At 39.2% G+C, this 20,748-nt stretch overlaps 2 protein-coding genes across 4 annotated transcripts in view; both read right to left on the bottom strand.

Annotated features, from left to right (window-relative positions):
• The window catches only part of LOC105215508 (uncharacterized), a 360,283-nt gene that overhangs the window by 114,000 nt on the left and 225,535 nt on the right, over positions 1-20,748 (bottom strand). The window lies entirely within an intron of this gene.
• On the bottom strand, positions 5,393-15,216 carry LOC114804379 (uncharacterized). The gene is made up of 2 exons (XM_029042434.2): positions 8,816-15,216; positions 5,393-8,743 (listed from the first exon to the last, which is right to left on the bottom strand). The coding sequence occupies exons 1-2, from the start codon at positions 9,278-9,280 to the stop codon at positions 8,588-8,590; spliced, it is 621 nt and encodes a 206-aa protein (XP_028898267.2). The 5' UTR covers positions 9,281-15,216; the 3' UTR covers positions 5,393-8,587.

Raw genomic sequence — 20,748 nt, forward strand, 5'->3', positions numbered from 1 at the left:
TGTGCTGCCTTTAATGCTCCCTCTTAACTCAGTGTGTTCGCCCCCAATTGCGCTAATGAAGTAGTATATTTAGGGCCTAGTATGTGAATATCTTCACACAAAGCTGGCACAGGTCAAAAAGGCAAAACGCACACATAAAGGATGGATATTTCGCAGGTGCCTAAGGAAAATAAACATTAGTATATGTATGTGTGGGCGTATTTGTCCTCTTTGTGGCAGAAATTATGTGGGACACTCTCTTTTGCACTGTCTTGATATTATGCAGATTTCGTGGCACGTACATATATTCGAATTTTGGGTGCCTTGTTAAGTGGCACATGGTTTATGTCGGCCTCTCTCTCACTTCCGGTACTTACGGTGAATTTATTGATGCCTCTATTCGTATTTCGATCATAGATCTCGAATATAGAGTGTTATATATGTAATAGGACTTCAAACAATCACCTTTCACGAAAGCAATCAGAAGAGAGCAAGTACTACCAGTCGGTCGCCAAGCTTACTTAGAACAAGAAATCACTTCCGATTGGGTGCATTCATATAAGCAGTATAGGTTAAGGACTAGAAAATAAGGCTGATTTCCAAAGGGAATACACGTATACTATAAAAGACAGTCCTTTGTGAAACCTGGATCCCAGCTAGATTAGAAATTAGGAGTCGACAAAGCGCCCTGAACCTACTACAATTCTACAGAGATTTTTAACTTCTATATTTGCTATTTCGCAAGTTTGTTCGAAAAAGTGGGATCCGAGAAATCGTTTTCTTGATCTCGCAAAGCCGGGACATTCCTAAAGAAAGTGATGAGATGATTCCATCTCGTCCTCCTACATACAGCTTATACAGCTAGTATCCGGTAATATTTTTAATTTTTTTATTCTTTCAGCGTGATTCCCAATGGGAAAATGGGGAGTAAGAACCCCTACGACTAAGGAGAGGTTAGATTTACTGTGGGCGAAGAGCTCTGTAGACCTCTTGCGGTTTACCTTGGGCCCGAAGGATCTGACGAGTTAGTGACAGATCAGCGCCGAGGCTCATCTGTTAAGTGAAGATAGTCATTCCTCCTATACTATCGGAGTGGATCGGTACCTCCCTAAAGTTGCTGCGCATCGAAGCAATATATCCGTTAATATAGACGGTACTAAACCAACTTAGACGTTGCTCTCTTTGAACTGCTGAAATCCTATTCTCAAAACGAATCTATAGTCATTTGATAACGGAATTCTGTGAATGTCTATAACGTTTTTCACAGAGTAAACTTCCTTTTCAAACCGCTTGGAAAGATCGTTGTCAGCAAACGAAGAGGATGAGAGAAACTTTCACACGGTACTCCTTCCGTAAAGCTCAAAGCTCGCTTCAAAAATATATGTACGTATATTAAACTGTATTTATGCATTAAGATTGTCTTCAGTTAAAAAAAGTGAATAAGCGGCAATTTAAACTATCACTTTGCATATCTGATCCTTCCCTGTATTAAGACATTCACAGAACGACGTCCATCTGTTCGAAAATATAGACCAAGTCGAAATTTCGTTCTCGGTACATAATTCGGCACTTTAATACGATTCGCATCAAATTCCCTGAAGGTGTAGTTGTAGTGCTGTACATATTAAAGAAATATATTATAGCACAAGTAAATAGAAGACTTGAGAACTAACTCACTGGTCTGAGTGGACATGAGGGCGCTTCTTTAAATGTAGCATATAGTACTTTGAAGACTTCGTTAATCATATAAATCTTGTGCTCTTTAGCTGACAAAAGCGCACAACAATCAACATCTGTCCGAAAGATATTAACGAAATCCATAGACGGACGAAAAATATCGAGTGCGATATTTGCGTCGAACCGTGTAACCGGTTGTTGCAGCAAGAGCGTAGCAGTAATGAAACTGGTATTATTGCGCCGGATCTGATAGCATTGTAGGGATTCAATGAATTGTGGTGCGGAATGCGTGCAATTGACAGCTGACACTTCGATGTATAAATTTGTAGCAAAATCAGATTTAATTCCCATACGTGGTGACTTCGAGCGTTGACTGTGCGAATATTGGGCTACCATGAGCACCAGAAATATAGTGGAGTCTTTGTATTTAATGTACATTTTGATTCGTTATAAGATACTAGATATTTTTCGTTAACCTCAAGCACCAAACCATTAAACGTAACCACTATTCACTACTAAATCAGTTCAGCAGATTTTTAAATGCTCTAGGTTATAATAATCCGCAGCAATTATTTTCAAAAATAATTTAAGATTTTTTTTCGATAAGTTAATTGCAGAATCGTAAATTATATTATTAACATATTATACGCACGGTACTCGTCATGCTTATTAGCTATGCTTGATTGGTAAGCTCACGACTTCCGGTCTTAGACCAAGTATCCTCTGGGTAGCCAACAGACATCCGTTTGAAGGCGAGCTAAAGTGAGAAGGCGAAACCCGCCTATGCGGTTGTGCGTAGGGTTTGGGACCCACCACATAAAAACACCCCCCAATGAAAAAGAAAAAACAGCCTCGGATGAGAGACCCCAATTTTGATGACGACCCCTGCAAACGTTTTAAGGACTACGAAATAAGGGCATGCACCTAGAATGTCCGGACCCTTAATTGGGAAGGTGCCTCTGCCCAGCTGGTTGATGTCCTCGTAAGAGTAAAGGCTGACATCACCGCAATCCAAGAAATGCGATGGACGGGACAAGGACGGAAGAAGGTGGGTCCTTGTGACATCTACTACAGCGGCCATATAAAGGAGCGCAAATTCGGTGTGGGGTTCGTGGTGGGAGAGAGACTCCGTCGTCGAGTCCTCGCATTCACTCCGGTGGATGAACGTCTAGCCACAATCCGCATCAAAGCGAGGTTCTTCAATATATCGCTGATTTGCGCCCACGCCCCGACGGAAGAGAAGGACGAAGTTATCAAAGATACCTTCTATGAGCGCCTAGAATGCACCTATGAGCGCTGCCCCCGCCACGATGTCAAAATCGTGCTTGGCGATTTCAACGCTAGGGTGGGTAAAGAAGGTGTCTTTGGCACAACAGTCGGAAAATTCAGCCTCCATGACGAAACATCACCAAACGGTCTGAGGCTGATCGACTTCGCCGGGGCCCGAAATATGGTCGTCTGTAGTACTAGATTCCAGCATAAGAAAATCCATCAAGCTACTTGGCTGTCCCCGGATCGAATCACTCGCAACCAGATCGATCATGTTGTGATAGATGGACGACATGTCTCCAGTGTTTTTGATGTGCGTACGCTTCGTGGTCCCAACATCGACTCGGACCACTATCTTGTAGCAGCTAAGATACGCACCCGCCTCTGTGTAGAAAAGCGTACACGTCAACAAACACAAGGAAGGTTCGACATCGAAAAGCTGCAATCACAACCGACAGCCGAACGATTTTCTACTCGACTTGCACTTCTGCTCTCTGAGAGCACTCATCAGCATCTCGGTATAAGGGAGCTGTGGGACGGCATATCAAACTCCTTACGTACAGCTGCAACCGAAACCATTGGTTTTCGGAAAAGTCAAAAAAACAGCTGGTATGATGAGGATTGTCGTCTCGCAGTGGAGAGAAAACAGACTGCCTACCTCGCAATGTTGCGATCGACCGCAACACGAGCGGGATGGGAAAGATACCGAGAGCTGAAGAGGGAAGCGAGACGCATTTGCAGAAAAAGAAAGAAAGAGGCCGAAATGCGTGAGTATGAAGAGCTTGACAAGCTGGCCGACATGGGTAATGCTCGAAAATTTTATAAAAAGATGAGGCGATTTACAAGAGGTTTCAAGACCGGAGCATTATCATGTAGGGACCGAGGAGGTAATCTGGTAACCGATGTCCAGGGCATACTGGGATTATGGAGGGAACACTTCAAACAAACAGCTGGTATGATGAGGATTGTCGTCTCGCAGTGGAGAGAAAACAGACTGCCTACCTCGCAATGTTGCGATCGACCGCAACACGAGCGGGATGGGAAAGATACCGAGAGCTGAAGAGGGAAGCGAGACGCATTTGCAGACAAAAAAAGAAAGAGGCCGAAATGCGTGAGTATGAAGAGCTTGACAAGCTGGCCGACAGCGGTAATGCTCGAAAATTTTACGAAAAGATCCGGCGACTAACTGAAGGTTTCAAGACCGGAGCGCACTCCTGTAGGACCCCCAGAGGTGATCTAGTTATTGATGACCAGAGTATACTGACTTTGTGGAGGGAACACTTCTCCAGCCTGCTGAATGGCAGTGAAAGTACAACACCAGGAGATGGCGAACCCGATTCCCCAATCGACGACGATGGAGCAGATGTTCCATTGCCCGACCGTGAAGAAATTCGAATAGCAATTACCCGCTTGAAGAACAATAAGGCGGCGGGTGCCGATGGATTACCGGCCGAGCTATTCAAATACGGCGGCGAAGAGCTGATAAGGTGCTTGCATCAGCTTCTTTGCAGAATATGGTCGGAAGAAAGCATGCCTGACGATTGGAATCTCAGTGTACTCTGCCCAATACACAAAAAGGGAGACCCCACAATTTGCGCCAATTACCGTGGGATAAGCCTTCTCAACATCGTGTATAAGGTTCTGTCGAGCGTATTGTGTGAAAGACTAAAGCCCACCGTCAACAAACTGATTGGACCTTATCAGTGTGGCTTTAGACCTGGAAAATCAACAACGGACCAGATATTCACCATGCGCCAAATTTTGGAGAAGACCCGTGAAAATAGGATCGACACACACCATCTCTTTGTCGACTTTAAAGCTGCTTTCGACAGCACAAAAAGGAGCTGCCTTTATGCCGCGATGTCTGAATTTGGAATCCCCGCAAAACTAATACGGCTGTGTAAGCTGACGTTGAGCAACACCAAAAGCTCCGTCAGGATCGGGAAGGACCTCTCCGAGCCGTTCGATACCAGACGAGGTTTCAGACAAGGTGACTCACTCTCGTGTGATTTCTTTAACCTGATGCTGGAGAAAATAATACGAGCTGCAGAGCTAAACAGAGAAGGTACAATCTTCTATAAGAGTGTACAGCTACTGGCGTACGCCGATGATATCGATATCATTGGAAACAACACCCGCGCCGTTAGTTCTGCTTTCTCCAGACTGGATAAGGAAGCGAAACGTATGGGTCTGGTGGTGAACGAGGACAAGACGAAATATCTCCTGTCGTCAAACAAACAGTCAGCGCATTCGCGTCTTGGCTCCCACGTCACTGTTGACAGTCATAACTTTGAAGTTGTAGATAATTTCGTCTACCTGGGAACCAGCATTAACAGCAATAACAATGTCAGCCTGGAAATCCAACGCAGAATCACTCTTGCCAACAGGTGCTACTATGGACTAAGTAGGCAATTGAAAAGTAAAGTCCTCTCTCGACGAACAAAAACCAAACTCTACAAGCCTCTCATCATTCCCGTCCTACTTTACGGTGCAGAAGCGTGGACGATGTCAACATCCGATGAGACGGAAATAGGAGTTTTCGAGAGAGGTTTTGCGGAAGATTTATGGTCCCTTAAGAATTGGCAACGGCGAATACCGCAGACGATGGAACGATGAGCTGTATGTGTTATTCGACGACATAGACATAGTCCAGCGAATAAAAAGACAGCGGCTACGCTGGCTAGGACATGTTGTTCGAATGGATGAAGGTGCTCCAGCTCTGAAAGTATTCGATGCAGTACCCGCTGGTGGAAGCAGATGAAGAGGGAGACCTCCACTCCGATGGAAGGACCAGGTGGAGAGGGACCTGGCTTCGCTTGGAATAACCAATTGGCGCCAAACTGCCAGAAGGAGAGATGCGTGGCGCGCTGTTTTGGACTCGGCTATAACCGCGTAAGCGGTGTCTACGCCAGTCAAGAAGAAGAAGAAGATTGGTAAGCGACGGGTTGTATATCAAAGCTGTGATCAACTGGGTCGCACTGCTCTCTTTGCTTGAATGCTGTACTCTCTCTCTCTCTCTGTTGGAGTGAAAGCAACAACAACGTTCAACTATCGGGTGATCCAAGTAGAAGCATTTTTTTGCGTATCATCATGGAAAGACTTACGCCTGAACATCGTTTACAATTTTTTCAACTCTATTACAAAAATTCACGTTCTGTAAAGAATGAGTTACCTATGCTTCGCTCAACTTATGGTCAAAATAATAAACTCAGCATACTATTCGCAACACAATCACCTATTTTGAGACCCAACATTTATTACTGGATAATTTGAGACCGAATAAACCAGAATAAACAGTTAATTTCCCGCATTGGACCGGTCGATTTGCCACCAAGATCGTGTGGTATCACACCTAGACTTTTTCCTTCGGGGATATGTAAAGTCTTAAAGTCTATGCGAACAAACAAGTTTCGATTCAGATTTTGGAGTCGTGGCCAACATTTGAAAGAGATAATATTTAGAAAAACAAGTAAGGAAAGGCTAAGTTCGGGTGCAACCGAACATTTTATACTCTCGCAATTTATTGAAGAAATTTAACCAATACATATATGCGGAATAAAGCTCACCGTATTTTTGAAAAACCTATAATTAGGTATATGGGAGCTAGGAGAAGATACTTTTGAAAAACCTACAATGAGGTATATGGAAATGTTATGACCCGAGTTTAATAATTTTTGGAACAGAGACACACTATTAAAAGAAAACAATTTCCTCTGAATTAAATTGATATATCTGAGAGATTTATCCATATTTTCGGTTAAAATTTATTTTTATGCGCTGAGTTCAACATGTTCGATATCTGGGGCCTAGAAAAGTTATGGTCCGATTTCGACAATTTTTTCACAAGTGAAGCCAGAGATGATATGCACTAATTGTGTAAAGTTTTATTCCGTTATCTTCATTGGTTCCTTATGTTTACATTATAAAGTGAAGGAATAAGATGGATTTCAAAATTTAGTTATAGGGAAAGGGGTTGTGAACCGATTTCGCCCATTCCATGCGAGTTATCAGGGTGTCAAGAAAATATTATATACCGAATTTCATTCGAATCGGTCGAGTAGTTCCTGAGATATGGTTTTGGACCCATAAGTGGGATATGCCACGCCCATTTTCAATTTTGTAAAAAAATCTAACTACAGCTCCCTTCATCTATTTCTTCTGCAAAATTTAGTGTTTCTGACGTTTTTCGTTACTGAGTTAACCCACTTTTGGTAATTTTCAACCTAACCTTTGTATGGGAGGTGGGCGTGGTTATTATCCGATTTCAACTATTTTCATGGTGTGTGATGGGGTACGTAAGAGAACCGACTGCAGAAAGTTTGGTTTATATAGCTTTATTAGTTTGCGAGTTAAAAACAAATAACCGATTTGAAAAAATTATATCCAAATATGCCCCCTCCTAGTGCGATCCTTTATTCCAAATTTTACTTTTATATCTCCATTTATGGCTTAGTTATGACACTTTATGTGTTCTTGGTTTTCGCCATTTTGTGGGCGTGGCAATGGTCCGATTTTGTCCATTTTCGAACTTGATCTTCTTATGGTGCCAAGGAATATTTATGCCAAGTTTCGTCAAGATATTTTAATTTTTACTCAAGTTACAGCTTGCACAGACGGGCAGACGGACGGACGGACAGACATCCGGTTTTCAAATCTACTCGTCACCTTGATCTCTTTGGTATATTACTCATTGCAAAGCTCATTGAAATGGTAACTAGCTAGCTATCTCAGTTTTTTGTTCAATGCGATTCAACTATACACGCAATAACAAATCGATGAGAAATTATATCAATGAAGGAATATCCAAGCGTGGCACTACATGATATCAGATTCATAAAACTCAACGTTTACCTAGCAAGAATTCTCAAAGTTTGACTTAACATTTTTGTCCGTTCGATTTTCCTATACCCTTATAAATTAGCGCTGCTATTGAATGAAATCAAAATGGACCACTCAAGCTCTTCAACAATATCGAGTGAAACATCTATGAAATTAAAAGACCTCTCCTGTTCTGTTCTTTGAGGCTAAATAGCTAAGTTTATGTGGTCTCCGAAAAACCAATGAACTGTCCTATGTACTTTCGCCGATATTTATAGAATTTACCGTTGTTTAAATTGTATTCCGTGACGTCTAAAACTTCGTCAACATGCGTTGTATACTTGACGAACAGTTTGTTTGACAAAACGTTCCTTAAAATAGCTTTCAAGTGGTCTCTGGTTGAAAGGAATATCTAACCTGATATCACATTAATATCGATATCACATTAATATTATATTAATATCGAATAAACGAGTTATTTTGAAATTAAAAACAAGATTGTTTTGAAATAGATCCTATCTAACCTTACACAGTGTCGGTACTAGTTTCAACATAACACCGAACTGGTAACGAAGTGGTATCGACTAATTTCGAACAATTTTCGCTAATAATTTTTTATTTATAGATATTTAAAGTTATCGATTATAGAATATATAGAAGTAGAATAGAATATATAGAAGTATAAGAAAACCACATGCAGAAAACTCAAACCAGTTCGGAAAAGATGATCTAATCTCTTAGTAGCATTCCAAAATAAGCCCAAATGATAGTTTGTTATTTCCAGTTCTTGATGATTTTTAAACTCTTTAAACGGAATATATAGGTATATATATATATGTACATATTAATTTAATTTCAAAATTTTGCCCAAAACTACGACGCGTGCAGCTGGTCGCCCCATTGTGCTCAAGTAAAGACCGCTACGAAATCTAGTCTTCGGTATATATGCTGGCAAAATTGATTCGTTCACATAGAAATCGGTGACGGTGTAATTAAAATGCTAACGAAAAGAAATGAAGCAACAAAATTAAAATATTGAAACCCGAACAATATCACTGCAAATAGTACGCACCGCTTTCAAGGGGCAAGTCGGCCGCTCATTGACTTGAGCAAAAAATATCTTCAGCAAATTATCAAATAGCTTCAAACCATGTTTACCGCTGGACAAAAGAGAACAGCAATCAACAGTTATATTGAAAATATTGGTTAGTCGTCCATTTGGCTGATAGATATCGAGCACAGCATTAGCTCTCAAATTGTTGACAGGTTGTCGCAGCACCAGCGAACCGGAGCTATACGAGCGATTATTGCGCCAGGCCAATTGACAATCGAAACTTTCAATAATATCCGGTACTACGTGGGCGCACTTCAAGTCTGTGGCATGAATGCGAAAACTACGCCCGGCATCCGCATCATTTTTCGATTCTTCCTGTACACGACTAGCTCTTACATTCAAACTATAATTCTCACTCACGAACAATAGTATTAAAATATAGGTGATAAATTGTTTATGTCGTTGCACGTCGTTAAAGAACATTATTGTTTTCTAGCACTCAATTGGACCAACTTGTTATTACTAAAACCGATTTTTTAGTTCTTCATGCCTTATAAGTTAGAAATAGCTAAAAATGCGTGTCTAAAATAATTATGTTTGAATTATGTTGGGCGAATGAAATCATTAGCCAATCTTGCCTCTTTCGATACTGATGATTAAAAATCTAATATTTACAAAAATTTTTCAATCCATGTACAGTTAAATCATGCATGGTTAGCGTGACTTTCGTCAAGCTTCATCAAACTTTACAACCATATACACATACTATATTTCAAAATTATTCGTAGCATTAAAAAAATAAAGACCCTACTGGTATTTACTAGATACGTTAATATATTATTAAACGGATTAAAAAATATTCCACTACATGACGTCAGAGCTAAAATTAGAAGATACTATTTAAAATCGGGAGTAATTATAATACCGAAACAGTGCGGAACATCAAGTTTGACTTGCTCGACTAGATCGATTATCGGATATTGCGGTTATTTTCAAAACTAACCATTGCTCTGGAAAATGTTCTCTACATTAAAATCTCATCGATTGGAATCGGTAAGGTTCGGAATAGACACGAGACTATACAGATAACAGTGCCGCCTTCGCCACTAGCATCAATACTTTCTGGCCTAAATTCTCAGTCGAAACTTTTAAGAAAATTGTATTAACCGCGAAATATTATTTATAAGAGGTCTGTTAAAACAATCCATTATGTTTGCATTGAATTGAGAATTTTATGTAGGAAAGTAGGAACACACCTTTTTGTTCTTGTTTGAACTTGTTGACTTTCGGAAGGTAATTATACCTATTGACAAAAACAGAGACATTCGATTTTCACAAACTACGCTTGAGTCTAACACCATCACAACTATTCGCCATAAACAGGACCAAGTAGTAATCATTTGATATCATATCTAGACTGTAAGGTGGTTACATGAGAACCAACCAAGCTCTCGGAGCTTTTGGCTAGTCACTATCGACGTGTGTGGCCGAAATTGAACAGAACTACACCAGAGTTTGCTTTCTTTAGAGGGCCCCATTGGTGACAGTATGTATGTATGTAATTGGCTTTGAACCGTTTAGCCGGTTATAGCCGAATAGCTGAGAGCGCTCCACTCCTCTCTTTCCTTCGCAGTTCGGCGCCAGTTGGAGATTCCAAGTGTAACCAGATCGCTCTCCACCTGGTCAATCCAACGGAGTGGAGGCCTTTCCCTTCCTCGGCTTCCTCCGGCGGATACTGCATCGAACACTTTCAGAGCTGGAATGTTTTCGTCCATTCGGACAACATGACCTAGCCAGCGTAGCCGCTGTCTTTTTATTTCCCTGCTAATCTCAAAATCTGAAACACACAGCAAAACATTCATGACCGTCAGTCATGGCTTAGTCACAGTTTGAGCCGCCTCACAGCGATTCGACCATGACAGTTTTTGCTCGATGTTGTCGTTAGTGAATCACTTTTCGTCAACCGCAAGCATCAGTTTCAAAAATATTTCGATTTCTTTGCGACTCAGCAGCATCGAATGAAAATTCGGTAAGTGAGGATTTTTGAATTAACTCGTATGGTACCCCTATATCGTGCTACTCTAGCATTCAGTCTTATTTAAGTGGGTCCAAACGTGCTAGTACTTAGACATTTTGAGCACCCGGGCAATTAAAACAGTGCTCACTCATGATGGTCAGATTCGACGATTTCGTTCGAGTCCTTTCTATAAAATATAGGAATATCATCCAGTAAAAAATCCAAAAACCGAAACTGAAGACTTTCAAACTTCCCAGAGCAACTAGCAAAACTGCTTAGTTCATGAAATCTGCTACTTGAGCAAACAACTTAATTTAGTTGCTGCACAAAGCATGGCGCACGGCAACAATAAGAACTCATTACGCAGCGTATATTTTTGACACTGTCAAATGCTGGTCTTTCAAATGCAACCTTGCAAAAGTGCGATAAGTTCACAAATTCGCCAGATAGAAAAAGCGAGCTCACACTCTCGTGACACTCGCGACGCTTTTACTTTGTCTTAGCTAGCTAGCTGGTGGTGGTGCTTTTGGGCTGCCAACATCCTTGCTGCTTTCACTAATTTTCCACTTTTCCACTTCAAGCAGCCGAGTAGTATTTTCGGAAAGTGCATAATTCTCAAATGAACAAAGTAAACAAAAATGAATGCCATGGTGTCACACAGCCACAGATACGCTCTGGCCAGGGCCACGTTTCCGGCGCGGCGCTTCCCATTTCGTAGCACCACTAAGCATTTGGCAAGCGACTTATTGCGCTCACTGCGCCACACTACAACACCTCTCACCTATTTCGCGGCATTTTCTTTTTTTGCTTTTCCTCTTCTTCTTCTTCTCATTTTGTGTAAATTTCACTTAGTCGCTTTTTGGAGGTGACGCCGCGTTTGCTATCTCATCAGCGTCATATTGCTTGACACCCCGTAATTTCGGTCTAATTTTGTTGTTGCTGTTGTTGTTGTTGTGGCATTACGCTGTGCATGCAAGAAATGATAGCGAACGAGCCAGCTTGAGGGCGAGTGTGAAAAACTAAATTTTAAAGTGGCAAAATTACGGCGAAATCGCAAGAATACACTGCTTCTTCTTCTCATTCTCACCTTCTCCGACGCACGCCCCGCATTGCAGGGACGGCCAGTCGAGTTCACGGTTTTGTGTGTGTTCATTTGTTGTTTTTTTGTTTCTTTGCATCATGATGTGCAAATCACTTCATTGTCACAGTTTGTTGTCAGTGCTAGTGATTTTGTATATTTAATAGGCTTAGCGGATGAGCCGCACCCGAGCTGCATAGCGTGCGCTCGTTGTTCGTTTTCAACACCCCCTCGTGTTCGCATCTAAATCACCATCTACAATTGAATTGCGCAACTATTCTGAATGTAGCAAGCTTTAATTTCTTGTTTTTTTTTTTTTCTTTTTATGCCCAATGCAGCAGTAGTTAACGGTATTTTAAATGTCTTCACGAGGTTTTGGTTTTTTCATAAAATATATGATACGAAAAGAAGGTAGTCCCTAAAGTGGGTTCTTTCGTGGATTCAACATTACATAATTTCCAAACAAAGTCGCTGAAAAGATCAGTAACACGATTGCCGAACCGGGTGTCCAATGGTATGACCTAAAAGGTATCACATGATAACCACAAATCGTCCCTATTTCTAGTACATAACCATAACAGAAATTACTTTCACGGCGGTATTTTTAAAGAAATTTTAATTATTTCACTAAAATCCTTCGCGAGATCCCCCAGTTTCTTCGAAATGAAAGGACACTTGGAAAAAAATCGATCACAATATACACTACATTCATCGAATAATCTGATAAGGACCCAAATCAGCTCATTTCCGACCTTCAGATTTGTACGAGCTAATTAGATTCTAAAACAATATGCCTTGTCCACAAAGATATCATACTAACGTTCGGCCTTTCAAAAGGTAGATAAAAGTAGATGGAAACGGTGGGAATGATTAATGGGTTTCCTACTTATTTGATGAAGACTATTTCAGGCAACAAGCCAAACTGTAGATTCGAACAAAGTAGATCTATGACGGCATCAAAGCGGCTTTTAAGATTCTCATTAATGACCGGCTAGTATTATTGTATAAAATTTTGCGAAATATTGCACCCATTTAATTATCCAATTAAGGGTACATCGGCTGTATGAATTTTGGAGAGCATAAAGAAGGAATATCAACCACAATCGTTATCGAGGTAACCTCCTCATCCCTAAATGGATTTCAAAAAGATAATAAGTTTTTATAAAAGTAGTTTCAGAAAACTAGCACCTAGTGAACCAGTTCAGTTAGTTACTCGGACCACCAAGAACATCAAGCTTAACATTTAAAAATTCCCTTATGGGACTATAAAGAAATCACGTATCTATCTTCATAGTATGAGACTACTAAAATGAAAGACTAAAGTTAAAACAACTCGGTAGCAGACCCTCGGCGAACCTCTCGAAGTGACTGACTGAAATCGACATTAAGAACTTTATAACAGAGTCCAAGCCATTTGTTGAATCATTATGTATTGACGATCCGATCCGTCAGGTGTATTTGGGTGTCCGAAAGGTTAGTCGGATGCTTCTAAGTAAGATTCTCTGCTGATGTAGAAATCTACCCTTGAGACAACCTAACTTAACCTTGAAAACTTGAAATCTTTACACCTGAATTTTACAAAATTGGGTTCCGTTCGTATCCTCAACTTGTCGCATTGTGCTTTCTACCATTCTTTTCGCAAAACTTCTGCTTATTTGTGATTTGCGTATTTGCCTGTACCGTTGACTGATTTTGCTTGCCTTTTGTCGGTATTTCACGGTGTCTTTAACATGAATTCTATTTTATACTGTTCTACACATTCCATTCATGCTGTCAGCGAACAATCGCCAAAGAGCATTGCAGCACTCGCACCATTCAACCTGTGTTACCACATTCACACTAATTTGGTGAAAATAAACGAAAACATTAATGCAGTATTTGAAAATCAGGCAAACGACTTTGTTCATTTTTGTGTGAAATGTTTGTCACCGATTAAATACGAAAATTATTTGAGTTCTCTCCAAGTTTATATAGTCGGTCATAAATAAATGTGAAATTGACTTCTCCCAACCGAAATGAAATTATCTAAAATAGTTAAATTGCAGCTGGGGATTAACTTTAATTACAACTATTTGTATATAAGTAATTTTAAGTGTAATTTGATGAGCTCATCGTTGGAAGGCTGTGTAGAGAATCATTGACATTTTAACTAGAACTTAATTACTTGTTACAGTTCAGTGATCTTGTGATGGCAAATAATTTAATTCTATTGAATTCAATATGGAGGAAAGCAAATGTTGGAAGCTTCGATATAATAGACAATGCTAATGTTGACGTTACGCCTTTTGGTTGAATAGGTCGGCTCTCTGCATTTAATCGCAAGTAATTAAAATTGATGAAATCAGCTAGGAAGGCATGAAGAAACTTTTTTTGTCATACGGAGAGAACGGGCTGCGAAATTACTTATGAAAGTTTAGTGACGACTTCTAAATTAACATTTCATCATTCAAGTTATTGTTATAATAATAAACTTATATAAATCTATAATTCACCAATTTATTTCAAAGCTATAACCAAAATTTTACAATAATGGTCAGAGGTCAAAAATTATTAATATTGATAAATTAAATTATTGATATTAGCAATTAAAACTATTTTTTTTTGCACCCAAAGTAGCCATTGTATTGTGTTTCTATTGCTGAGAAATTGTCAACATTCTTACAGTCTTTGTACTAATAGGATTCCAAATGCTATTCACTTAGCCTCTCAGCGCTCATGGCTTATTACGCACATAATTAATGTGTCGATAACTGTCAAGTGGTATTAGCAATGTCAGGCTAGACGTTGACGATGATGGACAAGTGCCCCAAGTCAATGATTAAGGCGAGCATGCTAAGGCCTGCTCAAATAAGGAACGAATATGTTTGTCAAAAGAAATAAAATCAGTAGTTCATTTACTATACGCCTTCAGCGAATATATATATTAACAAACGTATTCGAAAATCCGAAACTAGACAGATCTCTACTAAGGAAACGATGGGTTTGGTGAAAATGCCAACGAATATAAGATCAGCATGGAGAAATCTACGGTACTTCAACTAGATCGTAAGCCAAAATTTGCTCTCGTTGAAATTGGTACTTGCTATATTAGGATATTCTAAATAACACAATTAAATCATGTTGGTTGTACATATATTGGGACCTAGGTACGAACCCATGGGCGGATAGGGTTAACATCATGTATAATCCAAAAACATTTCGTAAGATCTCTTGGCATAGTTTACTAGGCAAAGAAGAGTTTTGTTGAGACACAAGTTATGTTATCAAAGGGAATGTAAGCTTTAGTGGATGTGGTACATTTGAAGATGTCTGAAAAACCAGCAATTCAATTATCCGTTTTTTTTCAAGAAATTGTTATGTAAATATAAAAGTGAAGGATAATATATCAAGGACATACCAACATATTCTTCGAATTTTTAAAATTCTCTATATGTTCTAACGGCAAAATACATATGTGTGTGTGTATGGTAGAAATCAAGGTCAAATTCAAAGAGAATAAAATCTAACTCGCATCGAGCATTTCAAAATGAACGTGGAAATGTCAAATAAATAATTAATACAAAAATATTATTCAGGCAAAATATACGAAATATCAATATCAGAGGCTCCGCATTTACGCATCAAATGATTATTCATCAGTGCTTTTCGCCTACAACCTATTGAATGACCCGCACCGCTATACATATTATTTATAAGCTATATAAACACATACATATATGCCACCGATTCTATGGAACCGGCAGTGATGCGTATCTATGCGCATATTGTTGGCAATTGAGGTATCCAAATGAATGGTAGAATGAACGCGCCCACATTCGTCAGCGCTGCTGCCACGCAACTGACCGCACTGGCCTTGAGTTATGCTAATTAGTGTGGTAATAGCACAACACAATACTAATATGGCAAAATAAACATATTTTCTTGTTATTGTTGTATTTTTAGTTTTTTTTTTTTGTTTTTCTTTTTTTTTTTGCGTTGGACAAAGCAGGTCTTACTGACTAAATATGGATATTCGCATGCTACTGAGAAGTGATGGTATAGCAAAAACAACAAAAAAATTAAGAGAAGAAATATATAAAAAATTTGCCAACTTTCGACCGTCATTGTGATGGTCATCCTGATGGCTTTTAGATAATTAAAGGTACGAGCGCTGAGGCAAGGTAGAGAAATAATAATGAAAAAGAAATCAGTGCCATGGAACCAATGAACTGATTGTGATTTCTAAAAATGCATAAGTTTCGAATGAATCCCTATATTGACCCTATATATTGAGTAAAATAACGGTATACAGATAAGTCATAGATTCATATCTTATGTTCCGATATTATATGAGGACTTGGAAATTACAGATATAAAGGATTTTTCAATAAGAGCGCTACAAATTATTTTGGTTTGTGCTATGATTGAAAGTCTTCTGTGAAAGTACATTCGATGACATTAACTCGATTTCTTGCAGAAGTCCAGACGCTGACATAAAATAGGGGCGGCCAATTGATTGGGCCATTTCGTCAGATAATATGTTCATAAAACTTGGTTTTCAATAAATCGCTTGTGACAATCGTTGTGTGGCGCCGCCCTGTTGATACCACATCATCTAATTCGGTCACAATGTCAAGCGGATAAATATTATATAACTAGAGTACGACCACAAAATGTTTTAGACTTTATATTTGAGGAAGACAGGAGAAGTCGTTTATGATTTCATGTATTTACCGTACGGACAGACTGAAAGATTGTTATTATATATATTATTAGCCGGACTTTCGGAGAGATTTACAGATTATTAGACGGACTATCGGAATTGACATAGTTCAGCGAATAAAAAGACCGCGGCTATGCTGGCTAGGTTATGTTGTCCGCATGGAAAAAAAACTCGCCACCTTTAAAAGTGTTCGATGCAGTACCTGCCGGAGGAAACCGTTGGAGGGACCAGGTGGAGAGCGACCTCGTTACACTTGGGATCTCCAACTGGCGCCGAACTGCGAGGGAAAGAGATCGATTCTATAACCGGCTAAACGGTTTCAACGCCAATCACATACATCGGAAATTACACCGCCTGACCCGTCGAATAGATTTTATACTCTCGCAACATGTTGCACAGAGTATTATAGTTTTGTTCCCATAACAGTTGTTTGTGTCACCAAGAAATAAAAGAGTTAGATATGGGGTTTTATATATATAAATGATCAGGATGACGAGTGGAGTTGAAATCCGGATGTCTGTCCGTCCGTCTGTGCAAGCGATAACTTGAGTAAAAATTGAGATATCTTAATGAAATTTGGAACACGTATTCCTTGGCACCCTGAGGAGGTTGCTTTCGAAAATGGGCAAAATCGGACCATTGCCACGCCCACAAAATGGCGAAAACCAAAAACACATAAAGTGTCATAACTAAGCCATAAATAAAGTTATAACAGTAAAATTTGGAATACAGGATCGCACTTGGAAGGGGCATATGTGGATGTAATTTTTTTGGGAAAGTGGGCGTGGCCCCGCCCCCAAATCAGTTATTTGTATATATCTCGCAAACCAATGAAGCTATATAAACCAAACTTTCGGTAGTCGATTCTCTTACGTACTCCATCACACAACATGAAAAAGTTGAAATCGGATAATAACCACCCGGAAAAAACTTTACACAAATAATGCATATCATCTCTGGCTTTACTTGAGAAAAAATTGTCGAAAACGGACTATAACTTTTCAAGGCCCCTGTTATCGAACATGTTGAACTCCGCGCCTAACGGTAAATTTTAACCGAAAATATGGATAAATCTCTCAGAAATTTAATGTAATTCAGAGGAAATTGTTTTCTTCTAATAGTGACTCTCTGTTCCAAAAATTATTAAAATCGGGTAATAACATCTCCTAGCTCCTATATAACTAATTATAGGGTTTTCAAAAATACGGTGGGCTATATTCCGCATATATGTATTGGTTAATAGTTGAGATATTTTAGCTAAATTAAGTGAGCGTATAGTCTTGGATATAGTGTACCTTGCTGGTGAAAATGAATGAAATCGGTTTCAGGAATTACCTCAGCCCTGATACACTATATATGACGATTTCCGTTATTCTATTAAACTTTATGCCGAATTTATGGGTAAATGTGTGTGTTATCTTAATAACATTTCTTCAATAAATTGCGAGAGTATAAAATGTTCGGTTGCACCCGAACTTAACCTTTCCTTACTTGTTATCTATAACATTGTTTGTTCAGTCAACAAAGCTAGTTGTCAAATCCCTGAGAAACATAATGACGCGGTAAAAGGATTCTGCTAAACATTTTTTCAATATTTATTTGCTGAGAAGAAGTGCAGTGTCCTACATTTTTAGTCAACAGACCGCTTCAAATCAAACTCAATTTTAAGCCTCCACATTCAATCAATGAACGAATCGCAACTAAATTATTGAGATTGGATATTAACGAGTTAGTGCATTCTCTATTAAAAGAAAAATCGTACACCAGGCCTACATATGCAAATAAACAGTGCCCCCACATCATTCGCTCTATCTAGCCATTAGATTTGAATTTCTCATGTAATTAAAATATTTCTGGTTCTTATTTAGTTGTTGTAGGTGTTGTAGTTTTTTGCTGCAGTTTTCTGCTGTCCCACCAGCATGACCCAATTCACACAGGAAATTAATGTGAAAATCGCTCAAATGCAAATAAATTGTGCAACAACAACAACAACAAGAGGAGATAAATGGAAATTATCTAAGCGCGTCGATAGTGAATTGGAGAAAACGCGTTGGAGCTCGGGTGGGAGGGGGAGACGAAACGACGGAATGACGTTGGTGGATACAAGTTAAATGAAAACGCTGTGAAATTGTTTTCTGAACGTTGAAAATGCGCTGATATGCAATTAAATACATACACAGGTACATATGCATAGACAAGGAAGTGAGGCAGTCACCTCTATTTAGAAGAGTAGATATGTATGGGTGTTTGTATGTTATGTGGGTTTGCATGTCATGAAAAATTCAACGCTTGTGATAGACAAATGTGCTGGTAGGCCCAAAAGCAGGTGAATTCCTCCTCTCTATTTACATACTATAAAACAAGTATAAAGTTACCCACTGTCTTACATAAGTAGGTATGTGTGTTTGTACATCGTGCTGGCAGCTGTTTGTTTACCCGCATGATTTTTTATTTGCATATATTAACTTGCAAATAAACATTGTATGTCAGTATGTGACGCTTTCATATAAGGAAATCAAAGGTGCGTGAACTCGCGCTACTTTAGGTAATTTAATATACTCGGCTGGCAATACCCATGGGTGGCGAAATGATGTGTTTGCAAAAAACAATAAAATAACTTCACACTCACCAACATTTCTGTGGTAACTTTGCGCTTCCTTCTAACGACAGTTGCTTCATAAGCGGGTATTAAATATCAGTACATTCTATTAAATTTGTAAATATTTGGTAATAAGCCAAGTGATAGCTCTCCGTCATGCTTTGAAAGTTTTAGGTAATGTTTCAAAGACACAGTAGGTGGTGCTGGATTTCGGTGTGGTACTCTTGTTGTTTAATAATGAAAAAAAGTGTTGACCCAAGTTAAAATTTGTAGGACAAACAAATTTAGAATGCAAAGAAAGACAATAAAAAGTAGCAAAAATGAATTGCACTAAGAAAACTTAGAGTTGGTATCTCATCCAACAGCGTTAGAACTCAGGGTTTGACTCAATATATCAATTCAGTGAAACTGTTAAAATAATCTAATTATTACAATGTAAGTATCGAACTAGTGCGTTCGAAGGGTGAAAATACTTTTGAGGATTTTATAAAATCAATTCTATAATATAACAATATTTTTAAAGAAAAGATACATATTTGAAAATTATTGAATCTTAATAGAAGTATTTTCGGTCCATTTAAACAGTAAAAACAGTTAAAGATTAAATAATTATGAAACCTCATCTCAGAATGTCGACTTTCTGTAAATCATAGTTTTTCTATTCACTAGGAATTACAAAAATGCCCTTGCTATTGATGGGGAGGAACTTGTCTCCATCCCGCGGACAGAATTATGTACCTATGGCTCGCTTGGACAAAAAGCTCTCATGGAGACCCAACAACGAGGAGAGAGCAAAGGTTGCCTTGTATTGTTAACATAAAAACAAATATGCGTTCAACGAGCGGCTCTTATAAGTATATCTGCGCGCTTCAGACTTCACGGACATTGAACCTTCTCTCACTGTGAACCTTCTATCAGGCACGAAAACTGCTATCAGGCTCAGGGAAGCTATGCTTTTAGAAAATGCATCAATGGGCATTCAAGAATCCACGCACACATCAATTTCATCACAAGGTCACTGGATCATTCATCACTATGCCACTGAACCTATCTCTGACTTAAGCTCCTTTACCCTCATTCTTTCGAGGGAGGTTTGGTTGGAGAAATTGGTCCCTGAACGAGAGCAGCGGTGAGATTCTTCACAGACGGGTCGAAGTTCCGAGGAAGGTAGGGAATTTATTATAAACTTTAGTTTCAGGCTGCTCGACTTCTGCACTTACATCGGAAGTGGATGTTATATAGATAGCGGCGAAAGTATTGCTCTGGAGTGCAGCAACCTTCAGAGAATTTACGATTCGATTAACGCGGCGATACTAGTCTTGATTCGCTGACTGTAAGCTCAATGTTGGTAAAGGAATGTTTATCTTCACTATCAGTGGCATCGAGCTATTTCACGATTATATTGGTATGGTTGCCTTGCCATAGCGAAATCGGAGGAAATTGTAAGGCTGATGAGCTTGCCAAGTTAGGCACGACAGTCTCACCAACAGATGTATGGGAACAAGTATAGCACCGCTACCGCTGTACTCAGTTGAACTGGAACTAACATCAGATC

This window comes from Zeugodacus cucurbitae, chromosome 5 (genome assembly GCF_028554725.1).
Source record: "Zeugodacus cucurbitae isolate PBARC_wt_2022May chromosome 5, idZeuCucr1.2, whole genome shotgun sequence".
NCBI lineage: Eukaryota > Metazoa > Arthropoda > Insecta > Diptera > Tephritidae > Zeugodacus > Zeugodacus cucurbitae.

Excerpts from the sequence above, each read along its gene's own strand:
- LOC114804379 (XM_029042434.2), bottom strand. The coding sequence starts at position 9,280 with ATGTTCTTTAACGACGTGCAACGACATAAACAATTTATCACCTATATT. Across the intron at positions 8,744-8,815 it reads CGACTTGCCCCTTGAAAGCG|CATTTTAATTACACCGTCAC; the intron begins GTGCGTACTATT and ends TCTTTTCGTTAG.